Here is a 14,775-nt window from a genome sequence, read left to right as displayed (position 1 = left end):
AGTTACAGGAAAATACTTTTAAAACCAATAGGAGGGGAAAAAAATTTTCACTCAGAGAATAGTTAAGCTCTGGAACGCGTTGCCAGAGGATGTGGTTAGAACGGTTAGTGTAGCTGGTTTTAAGAAAGGTTTGGACAAGTTCCTGGAGGAAAAGTCCATAGTCTGTTATTGAGAAAGACATGGGGGAAGCCACTGTTTGCCCTGTATTGGTAGCATGGAATGTTGCTACTCCTTGGGTTTTAGCCAGGTACTAGTGACTTGGATTGTTCACCGTGAGAACGGGCTACTGGGCTTGATGGACCATTGGTCTCACCCAGTAGGACTGTTCTTATGTTCTGAACTCTCTTGATAAGTCTGATGGTGGCTGTTTTTCCTACTACTGTACATGAAGATGAAGCGGTTCTTTTCAACAAGGAGTTTCAGAGGAGATTGAGAGGGGACATGATAGAAATAGTCAAGGTACTGAAGGGAATAGACTTAGTAGATAAAGACAGGTTGTTCACCCTCTCCAAGGTAGAGAGAATGAGAGGCCTCTCTCTAAAGTTAGAAGGGGATTGATTCTGTACGAATATAAGGAAGTTCTTCTTCACCCAGAGAGTGGTAGAAATCTGGAACGCTCTTCCGGAGTCTGTCATAGGGAAAAACACCCTCCAGGGATTCAAGACAAAGTTAGACAAGTTCCTGCTGAACCAGAACGTACGCAGGTAGGGCTAGTCTCAGTTAGGGCGCTGGCTTTGACCAGAGGGCCGCCACGTGAGTGGACTGCTGGGCACGATGGACCACTGGTCTGATCCAGCAGCGACAATTCTTATGTTCTTAATTCTGCTTGTGACTGCAGACAGAATTATCATTTTCAAAGCATCTTTAGTAAATAAGGATTTTACTGCGCATATCATGTGAAGTTTCTAAAAATATTTTTTTAGAAACAAACTCAGGAATTTTGTAGAAGGTACCCAATTAATTGGTGAACTAGCCATCTGAATAACTGGATTTATTAGATTTACTGAACCCTTTCCTGCTCCTTTGAATGTCAGAAACTGAAAACTGTATTCTTCCATTGAAGAAGAAGCTGTACGCTTGTTAATTCTGTTACTCAAATAGATCCAGCTTGGAACTTTGCTAGGAATTCAACTGCTTGCTCCAGGGATTTTTTTTTTTTTTTCACTAAGGGGTCGTTTTACGTGTTAGCATGTAGCGTACGCTAAGATGCACTAGCGCTCCTTAGTCAAAAGACTCCCAAGTCTATACAATGACAGTTCAGCTTCTAGCCTCAAACCACTTAAATACATGGCATCTGCAGGGAGAGACGTTTGTATGTGTTTCCCGGAGAGAGGATCTACTTAGTGAATACGCCCCGAGGCAGCACAAAATTGTGAAACGCTGGCCATCGTCGTTGTGACGATCCTCGATATAAGATACGTAGTCTTGTGCTGTGATCTTGTTTATTCTTCTATTGCATGGCGCAGAGCTATTTTGAATTTTGTAAAGAGAAGGGTTTTTTGGATGCCCAGGCCTTAAGCCGCTGCGATGGCTGGCTTGTGCCGCATTTTCTGAGGCTTTTCTTTTCTCCTTTTCCTATTTAAATCAACTCGCGCATGCTAAGTTTGATTGGGTTCTGAGTGGACTTTGACCTACGTGAGTTTTCCATTCACCGCACTGTTAAAGGTGAGAAAGTGTTATTTTGTGATCTATAGAAAACCAAAAAAAACTAAACAAAACTCTGTGGAGTGACGATGTTACATTACATTACATTACATTAGGGATTTCTATTCCGCCTGTGCCTTGCGGTTCTAGGCGGATTACATTATAGAAGATATCTGGACAGTTCCAGTTGAATTACATTTCAGGATAGGAGTATATTACAGTAACAGTAAAGAGTTATGATACTTCAAGTTCACAGAAGATAATACTTGTCACCGAAGTTATTACATATGACAGAAGATAGTGCATTTTGCAGAGGTAATACATGGCAACTCGATCGTTTAAATCAGGTGTAAAGTAGAAGAGTTACATTACATTTTAGGTCACAGACAAAGAGATAGTATAGATGGGTGTTTCCGAAGTCGTTGGTTGGGAACTCATTGGGTGGTGGTTAGAGTGATGGGAGATATTTTTTGAACAGTAGTGTTTTTATTTCTTTGCGGAACTCTTTTATGTCTGTTGTTTTGGTCAGTAATTTTGAGATGTCAGAGTCTATTTTAGCTGCCTGTGTCCCCAGGAGGTTGTCGTAGAGTTTCTTACGACAAGTTCCGTTGAGTGGTGGATAGGTGAAAAGGTTCTGTGTTCTCCTTCTTCTTGGTGGGTGGTAGTGATGGAAACGATTAATTAGGTAACTGGGTGCCGTGCCATGGGTTACTTTGAAAATGAGACTGTAGAGTTTGAATTGTGTTCTTGCTTTTATTGGTAGCCAGTGAGATTCTAGGTATGCGTTGGTAATGTGGTCGTATTTGCTGAGTGAGTATATGAGTCTGAGGGCTGTGTTCTGGATGGTCTGTAGTTTTTTTATTGTGTTGGTCGGGCAAGGTAGGTAGAGGCTGTTGCAATAGTCGACAATACTTAGCACAAGGGATTGGACAATGATCCTGAATTGGTCTTTGTTAAAGAATTTCCTGATTTTTCTTAAATTTCGCATTGTGAAGAATGCTTTTTGGGTGACCTTTAGGATTTGTGTTTGCATTGTGCAGCATCTGTCTAAATGTATTCCTAGGATGTTCCTAAATGGACTTTATTTGAAAGTGTCAAAGTTCCAAAGGTACACTGAAATCATCCACATAAAATAATTCCATCCACATAAGAATAAATCAAACACATAAGAGCCTTAAAGGACCTAGTCCGCTCGGGATACAGGACCCAACACGGTCCGCGTTTCGACAAAAAGTCTTCTTCAGGGGTCCCTGGGGGTCCTATAAAAGGTGAGTATGTGGGAAACAATTGTGTGGTGAACCGGAAGTGAGACTCTGTTTGCATTTGCAATGGATCTATACCTGTTCTGCCCGTCCTTCTGTGTTGTTCCAATTTGCATTCAGCTTCAGCTCAGCACTGCAAGCCCTATTTTCAGAGACATTCTGTATTCCCGTGTTGCGCCTAGTTTTCTGTCTTCACTTTTTCTTTAAGAGTGTTCAGAGCCATTATCCGATTTCTTGTTCGGCAAATCTTCTTGCGGTGCAACTGAGAAGTTTAAGAGATCTAGAGAAATTTCCTCTTCTCTTGCAACATTTCTCTGTTGCAGGCACAAGAACAAGAAGGAAGTGTTTTAGCCCATGCTGCTTCTCTGCCTCCTGTGACTGACTGGTTTGTTGCCTCTTGCACAACACTAGCTCAGAAATGCTTCCTTCCAGCTCCCAAAGTCGTTTCTCCAAGCTGCCAGCAGTGAGGAAAGGAAACCAACCTGTAACTAGGCATTTTAATACCCAAGAAAGGCATCATAATATGGAAACACTAGTATTTTAGCCCGTTACATTAACGAGTGCTAGAATATATGTCTGTGTGTCTTTATTGCTGTCTGTCTCTCTCCCTGGCCCCCTTTGTCTGTCTGTCTTTCTGTGTCTCTCCCTGCCCCTGTGGCTTTCTTTTTTCCTTCTATCTATCTATCTGTCTCTCTCCCTGCCTCCTATGCAGCACCATTTCTCTCCCACCATTTCCCTGTGTGTGTGCATGTGCCCAGGCGGTAAGTAATGGACAGGCTGATCGGGTTAAGTTGCATAGTTTTTTGAATCAGTAGGGATTGGTCATTCTGTAGCATGTGTTACATCCAGATCTTAAGGACTTCACTTATCATTCTTCTAAACATAATACTTTTTGTAGAATTAATCTCTGGCTAAGTTGTTTGGCATTTTGGGGGCAGGTGTTGGAGGTTTCTATTCAAGCTAACAGGTGGTGGGATTGTGTCTCCCTTTTTTTTACTTTTATCCTGTGAGTCTCGGGTTTGAGGTCTTAGAAGTTGGCACTTAATTCTTTCGGCGGAACCCTCACATTTACTGTAGCTGTTGTCCGCTGTGGCTTGCCGTCACGGCCGCGGCCTGCCACCACCGCAGAGGCCTGTTGCTGCCGTGGCCTGCCGCCGCCGCAGACAGCCGACAGCCACCGCGGCCGACATCCACAGCCGGGGCTGACATCCGCCTCGGGGGGGGGGGGATTCCGGTGCATGCGCAGTCCTACCTGCAGTGCCCTACATCTCACGGAAAACGGACGCACGCAGGTGGGAGTGCGCATGCGCGAGTAGCCTTTTATTATATTAGATGGCTACTTTCTAATTCAAATTATTGGTTGGTCTCAACAGAACCACACTAGGCAACCGGGCCAGTTTCTTGACTTATCACCTGCATTTGTCTTCTAATCTGTAACATCTTATAAAAGATCTGAAGTCAATAGCGATTAAGGATCAGATCTTGGTTTCAGGCATATTTTTCTGAGAAGGCCCAGGTGGTGCAGATGGCAGGATCTTTCCGATCCCTTTAATGTGAGTCAGGGAAGTCCCTCAAGGCTCAATATTGTCTAAAATACTGTTTAATATTTACTTAAAACATTTTTGTGACATGGAGTTAAAATGTCTATGCTGATGAAAATCATATCCATAGTTTAATTTTGCTTTGGTTTTAAGCAGCGTCTGTTTCACGACTCTCCGCATATCAGTTTGTTCCACGTATCTACAACCATAGGACTCTCAGGGACCCTTGAAGAAGACTTTTTGTTGAAACACGGACTGTGTTGTGTCCCATGCCTTCAGCGGACTAGGTCCTTTATCTTTTAATGTGGATTATCTTATTCTCATGTGGATTATTTTATCTTTGAGTGGATTATATTATTGTACTTTTGAACTTTGACATTTTTAATGAAGTCCATTTTAGGAACATCATCACTCCACAGTGTTTTTTTGGTTTTTCCTTTAATTTTGCATCTACCATAGATGAACTGTCAGCTATCATCCAGAATCTTTCAATTTGGTTACTGACTTAGTATATATTTCATTAAACCACAAATTTTAATGGTACATACTCTTTTTTATTTTTTTAATTCTTTATTCATTTTCAATATTTTCAATAAGTGCAGTACAAATTAAATACATTTTATATTTAAGACTTCACTTAATACTCTTTCAAGAAACAAATCAATCTATATCCCTCCCCCCACCCTATCCCATAACTATTATAAATTATAAATGGTACATACTTTTGATACATTACCTTAGTGATGGATTCAGAATGATGCTTATATTCAGCCTCAGGACACGTCCAGCCAATCAGGTTTTCAGGATGCTCACAATAAAAATGCACGAAATAGTTTTGCATATAATAAAGACAACTGACTTTAAATGCCTTATCGGTGCTATAATTCAGTTTACTGGAAGCCTCGGGGTATACTCAGCAACGCTTATCTTCAATGGAAGAATCAGATCCTGACTCCAAAATTCTAGGCAGTATGTCTGAATCTGTACCTAAAGGCGTTTGATAATCCAGTATAAACAGCCCTGCCTTGTTCTGAAAACCAAAGGAGTCAACTTTTCAAAATGATCGGAGGAAATCAAGACCCTACTATTCAAGAAATTCACCCAAACGTCCTAATCCCTTCCTTTTCCCCTCTCTACCCCTCTTAGAATCTACTCATCAAAATTGCTTTAGACCTTACGCCTTAATTGTAATTTGTATTTCTCTTCCTGAAATGTCCAGTTATCGTTCGGATGTAATCCGCTTAAAACTGAAAGGTACAGGCGGAATATAAGCCAGTTATGTAATGTAATGTAATGTAATGTAATGTAATGTAATGTAAGGTGCATTAAGATCGTAGGGATTATTTTTGATTATAAACTAACTTATCACGACCACATTAGTAGTATTGTTAAATCAACTTTCTTCAGACTACGTCAAATTCGTTCAGTTTTGAAAGTCTTATGTCCAAAGCCACTTAACACGTTAATTCATTCTCTGGTTATTTCAAAAATCGATTATTGTAATGCTCTATTTAAGGGAATAGCCCAAAATGAAACCAGACGTTTGCAGATTATCCAAAATGCTTCAATTAAACTTATAATGAAAGCTAAGAAATTCGACCATGTGACACCTCTCCTTAAGAAAGCGCATTGGCTCCCAGTTGCTTACCGCATAACATATAAATTAAGGGCTGGATTCACTAACCTGCCCGATCGGGTCCTGATCCCGGCAGGTCCGACTGATTCAGTAAACTTAAACATGCAGATGAGGGCGATCGGAGGAACGCCCTCATCTGCCTGCACAGTTCGCACATGCGCAGGCCATAGGATCAGCGATCTTTTTTAAAAACTTTTTTTACTTTTGACTTCAGGGAAACGCCGCCACCTCCACTGAACCCCCAACCCGCTTGGCTCCTAAAAGCTGGTCCCGCTTTTGCCAGCTGCTGCCCTCACAAAAAGATAAATGGAGCCCGTGGTTATAACCCGCTTTAAAACCGCGGGTTAAAACCACGGGCTCGCTGGGCAGGGAAAGGCAGGAGAGCTTTGGAGAAAGGCAGGAGAACGGCAATGCGGCAGGGGAAGATTGAGGCAGAGCAGGGCGGCATGACGGCGAGCAGCAGAGATAGCAGGGCAGAATTCGGGATGAGCAAGCAGGAGAGATTGCAGGGCAGAGAGCAGGGCTTCCAGTCGGAAAGACGTTTTCGACTGGTCCCCAGCAGTCGCTTCTTCAGGTGATCGGCCAGCCCAGTCGGATCGGAAATTTGGTGTAGTGAATCGGGTCGCTGTCCAATTTGCATGCGTTTCACCTCATTTGTATGCAAGGATTCCAAGCGGATTGTAGGAGAGGTAAGTGAATCAGGCCGGATGGAAATTTGATAGTTAAGTGGTCGCAAACCGATTGTTACATGATCGATTTGCATATGAATATAGCCCTAAGTTTGCTAACTCTCAAATCGCTTCTTTATAAAAGTCCCGCCTTCATTCCTAAATTACTGATTCCCTATACCTCAATAAGATTACTGAGGTCAAACAACCAACATCTATTAATTGTTCCCTCACTCAAAAATATTAACACACGGAGGCAATTCATCTTTTCTGTCACAGCCCCCCAAACATGGAATCCCCTCCCTATTTATTTAAGGGAAGAACGCAATCTAGACAGATTCAAGAGCCAGTTAAAAAGCTTTCTTTTTAAAGATGCATTTGATAGCTAGAAAGCTTGATTAGGAGCTTCAATTGAATCCCATTTCCCAACTTTTTTGAAGCGCATTGCTCTCTCCCCTCCTTTTGGTTTTTTTCCCATACGTATTTTATTTACTATCAACCACTTGTATTTCTTTTTCCATCTTTTCCTTTTGGTTAATATGTTTTGTTAGGTTAGTTCTATTCGTTTGTTTTGTTTCCCCCAGAAATTTGTAATTTTATTGATTTGTACATTGCTTAGAATTTTGAATAGGCGATTAATCAAATTTATAATAATAATAAAACTTGATCATCAAGTCCGTAAAAAGGAAAATTACAGCATGGTAAGTTGTGAACACAACTGGCAAGGCTGTCCTTAAATGAAAAGCGCAACAGATGGTGCCACACGGAGAGGACTTGTTAGGAGTGATACTGCAAGTCCCACCAGTCTCTCTTCCTCCCCAACCCCAACTAATCACCACAGTTTATCATCCTACTCCCAGACCATCTACATCAGGGGGGGTCAAAGTCCCTCCTCAAGGGCCGCAATCCAGTCGGGTTTTCAGGATTTCCCCAATGAATATGCATGAGATCTATTTGCATGCACTGCTTTCAATGCATATTCATTGGGAAAATCCTGAAAACCCGACTGGATTGCGGCCCTCGAGGAAGGACTTTGACACCCCTGGGCTAGTTTGAAGTAAAACTTGGACTGTTTCCTCTAAGCCAGGGGTGTCAAAGTCCCTCCTCGAGGGCCGCAATTCAGTCGGGTTTTCAGGATTTCCCCAATGAATATGCATGAGATCTATTTGCATGCACTGCTTTCATTGTATGCCAATAGATCTCATGCATATTCATTGGGGAAATCCTGAAAACCCGACTGGATTGCTGCCCTTGAGGAGGGACTTTGACACCCTTGATCTATACCATACTCCTCCTGTGCCTTCTAGTGCAGCCTGGTCCATAGTCTCCACTCCCAGCCTCTCCTCAATAGTCTCTCTTCCTTAACAAACCTGTGCCTACCACACAGTTTCTTTTCTTAGACATCTCTATTTCTTTCTCAGTCCCTCCCCGCCTTAAAATCTTTCCTCTCATCTTATTCTGTTTTTCCCCTCACTTCATTTTCCAGTGCAGTTTGAATATTGTTTTGGGGTAGGATGTTTAATATCACACACCCATATACTTACTTCACCCCCCATTCTTTGCTAACTCTGCTCTCTACTTCCTCCTGACTTGACTTGCTCCCTACTAATTTCTTCCCCACCTTGGGTTCTCTCTCACTCTACCTTGGTCAATGCACCTCCCCTGCAGGCTAGACACGCCCATCAGTCACACTTCATTGTACATTTCAAAATTTTGAACTCCACACTTCCTGGCAAGGATCATATTCCTACTCCCCCTTCCCAGATCCCCAGACTAGAGAACGACACAGATACCCATTCCCGAGGTAAATCGCAGCCAAAAACCACAGGAATAGGGAAAAATTCAGCCCGTTTGCCACAGGTTCGGGAGCAAAGCTGTTCACCGCCAAACAGGAGCAATAAAGGGTCTTGCTCCCACAGTAAAGTATGAGATTGCCAACATGGTTTTAGTCAAGGGCAATCTTGCCTCACCAATCTACTGCACTTCTTTGAAGGGCTGAATGAACATGTGGATAAAGGTGAACCAGTCGATATCATGTATTTGGATTTTCAAAAGGCATAAGAACATAAAAATATAAGAATTCCGCTGCTGGGTCCATCGTGCCCAGCAGTCCGCTCCCGCCACGGCCCATAGATCAAAGACCAGTGCCCTAACTGAGTCTAGCCTTACCTGTGTATGTTCCGGTTCAACAGGAAGTTATCTAGCTTTGTCTTGAATCCTTGGAGGGTGTTTTTCCCCTATAACAGCCTCCAGAAGAGTGTTCCAGTTTTCCACCACTCTCTGGATTAAGAAGAACTGCCTTACGTTTATATGGAGTCCACCAGGATAGACAGAGAAAAATGTTTGCATACATGAATAAATCAATGGAAACCATTCTGAGCTCCCCCGGGAGAACGGTATAGAAAAAAACAGGGGACAACAGAAGAGTTTAGAAGGGATAAAAGTGGAAGATGAAAAGTTGGTAGGTTAGGAGTGAAAAGAGGGAGACTGAGAACTGGAGGTTGAGCGATGAGGGAAGTGTGATGAGGGAATTGTGATCCCATCTCTGGTTTCAAAAGCAAAAAAAAAAAAAAAAATTGAGTTCCGCAGCTAAACTCTTCTTGGTCATGCAATTTAGGCTCCTAAATTGTACTGGAAACAAGAGCAAAATTTAGAAACCTAAAATTAAGTAGCTCAGCTCTTTTTTAAATATCAGGACCGATTTATCCTCACAGCATAATAGGCCCACTTGAGCTTCTTCTGTCATCATCTATTAAATTAACAATGTAGACTAGCATGGGCCAGTTTCAGTGGCATGCAGGTGGATGTTTTCAAGATATTACAACGGGGAGGAGCGCTTCGCTCAGGCCAGTACACGGTGCATCTTAATTCAAGCAAAAATGGGACAAGCACATAGGTCTCTAAGTCAGAGGAAGAGATAATAGATTGTATGGATCAGGGGTGTCAAAGGTCGGTCCTCAAGGGCCGCAATCCAGTCGGATTTTTGAGATTTCCTCCGATGAATATGCACGAGATCTATTAGCATACAATGAAAGCAGTGCATGCAAATAGATCTCATGCATATTCATTGGGGAAATCCTGACAGCCTGACTGGATTGCAGCCCTTGAGGACCAACATTTGACACTCCTGATATAGATGGTCCAGATTGGATAGGCCATGTGTTCTTAATCTATGTCATAATAGGTGTAACCTAGGTACTTGGCAACTAAGAGGTGTTCCAGATTAGGAACTGATGTGAAGCTATACATAGGAAACATTCATCACAAAAAGCAAAGTGCCAACCACCACCTGTTACAACCTGTGACTGACACATAGCCAACTTTTTAGATGAATTATAGATCTAACCAGTCGAATTCTTCAACTTCTTTTCCCGTCATTAATTCTTTAATCTCCTCTCTGCATTTTTGTTGGTATTCCGGATGTTGGGCCAAATTGTACAGAATCCAGGAAAGGCCACTGGCTGTGGTGTCATGTCCTGTAGGAATAAAAAAAAAGAAAAATATTTGTTTCACAGAATCAAGCTCTCTCTCTCTCTGCACCCAGAGCCAGGAATAGCTTTTTCTTCGCCAAAGGCAGATATTCAGAATTACACTCTCTCCCCTCAGGATTTTATTTTTTATTTATCATTTTTTAATTGTTCCAACAAGCATAATCAACACACTTGTATACAGATTCACAAAACTGAATAAGTAATCTAAAGCAGGGAAATAATCCCTCCATAAGAAAACCAATTATTATTATTTGGTCCACAAATAATATATATATTTTTTAACTTTGGGCCAGCAGACCACTGGTATCTGGACTAGGGTTAGCAGACATCCGGGAAAACCCGGACTTGTCCTCTTTCGCCAACTGTCCAAGTGCCCGGACGTTTTTTGTTTTGTTTTTTTAATTGGGGAATCTATCCAGTTTTAGCCAGCTCTCCCGACTCCCCCACCTACCTCCTCCCTGAGATTGGCTACTACATTTGAATCTTCAGGCAGCCGGCAACAGCAACAAAATCAGCCTGCCACCAGCCTTCACTAGAAGCCGCCACTGTACAGCAACTTCCTATTCCAGCATTGGCAGGACTTGCAGAGAGTCAGCTTCTGGGGCAGGCCAGTGGCGGCAGGCTTACTTCGCTGCTGCCGGCTGCCCAAAGATAGGTTACAATGGCTAGACCCGGGGAAGAGGTAGATGGGGGCGTCAGGAGCTAAAGAGGTCGTGAGGGGAAGCAGCTTTGGAGGAGGGAAGGGGGCTGGAGAAACAACATGGAGGGGGGAGGGGGGCTGGTGAAACAATATGGAGGGAGGAGGTTGGAGAGACAGCATGGAGGGAGGGAGGGAGGGACAGAAAAGCATTATGGAAAGGAGAAAGTGCTGGAGAAAGAGCATGGAGTAGGGTAGTGCTGGGAAGGGAAGACAAACAGAAGGAGAGGAGGTAGGAAGGAGAGAGAAAGAAAGAAGCACCCACAGAAGAGGTGGGTTGGAAGAAGAGAGAGTGAGAGAGAAGCACCCATGGGGGAGAAGAATTGGAGGAAGGAGGAGAGAGAGTAGCACTAAAAGGGTACAGAGGATGGGAAGGGGGTACCAAGGAAATGGGTGGAATGAGGGCAGGGCTATGAGTAGAGTGTGAGTGGGGCTGTGGATGGAGTTTAGGCAGGGTCGTGTGTCCTCTTCTTTGTCTTAACAAATATGGTAACCCTAGTTTGGATAAAATTGGGAGTGAAGATAGAGGAGCAAGCTAAAGTGATATTGCCCTTCATTATGCCTATCACCATAATCACAACCCTTTCTCCTACCTTTAAAGTAGCTATAAAAGACTCTACAAGAAAAGTCCTAAGGGCCTTCTATCCTAAGTCGTAAGGGCCAATATCTCCGGTCTAGTAAAATTGCCATTATAATTGATAGCTTCATTCAACCAATTTATTTTTTATGGATTATATAAAAGATTGGACAGAATCTCAACTTAAAACCTGCATCTCCAGTTCTATAACACATTCCATATTTCTCAACAATAGAGCTAAGATCTTTCCCACTATGCCCATAAAAATGAAATTATGTTGACAACTCAGGAATAGTAAAACTCTCCCTCCTGCTGCCATTTTACAAAATTACACAAAACCATGCATAAAATCAAAGCAAATCTAAACAAAAAACTTATAATGTTTATTTATTAAGAAACAATCGCCAGTATGCAAAGATTAGGTTCTTACCTCGGTAATCTTTCTAGTAGACAGACACATTATTCCTGAACCTGTGGGACATGTCAAAGCAGTCCCCTAAGTTTAGAGTAGGAAAGATGAGCCTGCTGACAGAATGAATGATCCAAATGCAGAGTCCTTTATGACTGCTACTTCCACCCTATAAAACTTCATGAACGTATGGAGAGAGGACCTTGTGGTCACTCTACAGATTTCTTCTGGAAACTCCTCTGAAAACGCTGCCCATGAGGAAGCCCAGCCCAGTCTCTGCAGTAACTGAATCACTCTTTGCACAGCTGTTCTACCTTAAGATTTGGACTGGGCTCTTATCAGCCAATCGTCCAGATACGGATGTACATGTATACCCACTCTGCGTAGGTGTGCTGCAACCACCACCATCACCTTGATGAAGGTATTTGGTGCCATGGCCAGCCCAAAGAGCAAGGTCACGAACTGAAAGTGTTACTCCAGCACATGGAATCGCAAGATAGGCCTCCATCAAATCCAGTGAACTGAGAAATTTCCCAGGCACCACCAAAGTAATTACTGACCTCACCATCTCCATCCGGAAACCTGATATTTTGAGGGTCGCACTGACCGCCTTGAGGTTTAGAATTGGCCTCCATTCTTCTTAGTCTCTTTACAGCACTATGAAGTAAATAGAGCATCTGCCAGAGCACAAGTCTTCTTCTAATATTGATTCTGTGGCCTCCAGATCTAACAGATCTAATTGTACCATTGCTTGGACTTATCTCTTTTTCTGGCTTCCCAGTCAGAGAATCCAGAAAGAGGTCTGGAAGGGGACAAAAGAACTCGAGGTTGTACCCCTCCAGTATAATATCTAGCATCAGCAGTCTGTAGTGATCTCCGCCCACACTTCCCAATAGGTTAACCTCCCCCCCCATGCGTGGAGGCCCGACAGACAGCTTGGCGTCATAACTGCTTCTTGAAAGCTGCTGTGGATCAGGATCCTGAAGATTAGGAGAACCTGGCCCTTCCAAATTTTTGCCTTAAGCTTTAAAATGATCTCTGGCTCAAAGGGCCTCCCGAGAACAGGCGATATTGTCTTGAGATCTGCTGTTGGGTAAAGGGTTCCATGCGGCCCTTGTTAATCATGTAAGCTTCAAAAATCATATTGATGAATTCAGGGGGAAAACCCTGTCCAGGACATCCAGACACCCCCCTGAGAATACTCTCAAGCTCTTTTGTGGGGGTTTTGCAGCAGCAACATGGCTGTGCTTCACAGTGGATGCATTTTCACTGCTGCTAGCCCAAACCTGGACTTTTTGCCTGGTCCTTGTACCATCTGGGCACTAATATAAAAATTGTATTTCCGCCCCTTTCTCCTATTGTTTTAAAGACTTGAGTTTGTCTGTTTAGTCCTGGTTTGTCCAATAATTTAATCTATATATGTTTTACATTGCAGACATGTTTGTCTTCCAGTAATTTTTAAATTTTTTGTTCAACACTTTGTACTGCTGGATAAGCGTTTAATCAAATACTTTGAATAAACAATAATACCCTCCCCACTCCCAAGGAACTAGAGGAGGCTAAGCCAGTGGCTCCTGCCCCCCCCCCCCCCCCATCATGTGCCAGGTGGCAAGCGGGACATGGATGATCCTCAGACAGCTATCCAGCACAAATCTGAAATGAATCCAAGGTATCAGTGGAGTCCATCAAAATTTAGGTGTTTTGAGACAGATAGAGGTTTATGTTTTCAAATTGAGAAATCCAAGATGGCCACCATGGCAGCAATTTTAGCACCAAAGACGGCCTGTGGGAGCACATTGGGGTCCAAAAACTAGTGATTTGGGGATTTTAGAGGTGGGAGAGCCTGGCTTTAAATCCAAAGCCACAAAAATCCACTTTTAAAGATACTCCCCCCCCCCTCAATTTTGTGTCAAAGACTGTCAGCTGCCCTGCTGTGTGCTGAGGGCTGCTTGCGATTAAGTTGCAGACAGCTTACAGAGAGAACTGCTGCCTCAAACAAGCCTGTAATATGGACTGTTGATCACTTCAGACTGCCTCCCAGACCCAACGATCAGCCAGAGACCTCAACCCCCCTACCAGAACCCCACAAGTGCAGTCGGGGAGGAGGAAAGCAGTCACGATCCTAGAAAAACCACCACGGAGCTACTCAGCCTGCACTCAAGCTCACTGCAGACAGACCCTGAGGTGAGCCTTGCTTCCAAGGGACTGGGCCCTGAGCTCCTGATAGTGCAGGCTGTCCAAGTGGGTGCATTGCAAGGCAGTCTGCCCTCTTGGATGTAGACCTTTGACCTTAGAGTCTGTGCTCTCCTGCAGCCAGAGATGTCCCAAGATTGGGACCCTCTGCAGCACCGAAAAGCCTTGCAAACAGAAATCAAAACCTGGATTTAATGGGAAATAAACTTGAACATAATAGACGACTCCTACCATCTTGCTTGAAGAGAGACAACCAAGGAATTGAAGGACAGCCCAGAGAGATGGGAGGTGGAGCAAAAGAATGCCAATGAAACTCTCTACAAGAATTCTCGCAGGAACAGACTGACTACCCACAGGTTCAGCAATAATGTGTCTGTCGCAGTAGAAACCTATTATTAGGAAAATAGGACTGCTGTTGATTGTTGAATCCAGTTGTTTTTTTTTGTCTAGATTTATTAGGTTTTTGTAATAACTATCCTGTCTCCTTTTCTTCTTAATTTTTTTCATTCTCCCCATCACTCATTCCCTAACCTCCATCGACATCTTCTGTACTCACTACCTACCAAACCTTCATCTACCTTCCCCTGCTGCTCATTTCCTCATCGCTCCCAGCTCCTTCCGTCATTCAACAACTCCTGGCATCTAAACACCTCTCTT

General features: G+C 43.2%; 1 protein-coding gene across 6 annotated transcripts in view; it reads right to left on the bottom strand.

Annotated features, from left to right (window-relative positions):
- Nucleotides 1-14,775, bottom strand: part of LOC117346462 (cytochrome P450 4F22-like) — a 177,421-nt gene that overhangs the window by 122,156 nt on the left and 40,490 nt on the right. For all 6 annotated transcript variants that reach the window (XM_033916042.1, XM_033916038.1, XM_033916044.1 and 3 more), the window contains one exon: nt 10,098-10,227. In XM_033916042.1, coding sequence (XP_033771933.1) covers nt 10,098-10,227 — 130 coding nt within the window. The remainder of the gene's footprint in view (nt 1-10,097; nt 10,228-14,775) is intronic.

Source organism: Geotrypetes seraphini, chromosome 12, assembly GCF_902459505.1.
Source record: "Geotrypetes seraphini chromosome 12, aGeoSer1.1, whole genome shotgun sequence".
In the NCBI taxonomy this organism is placed as follows: domain Eukaryota; kingdom Metazoa; phylum Chordata; class Amphibia; order Gymnophiona; family Dermophiidae; genus Geotrypetes; species Geotrypetes seraphini.
The sequence above is the reverse complement of the archived record's forward strand: the minus strand, read 5'-3'. Positions and strand labels throughout refer to the sequence as shown.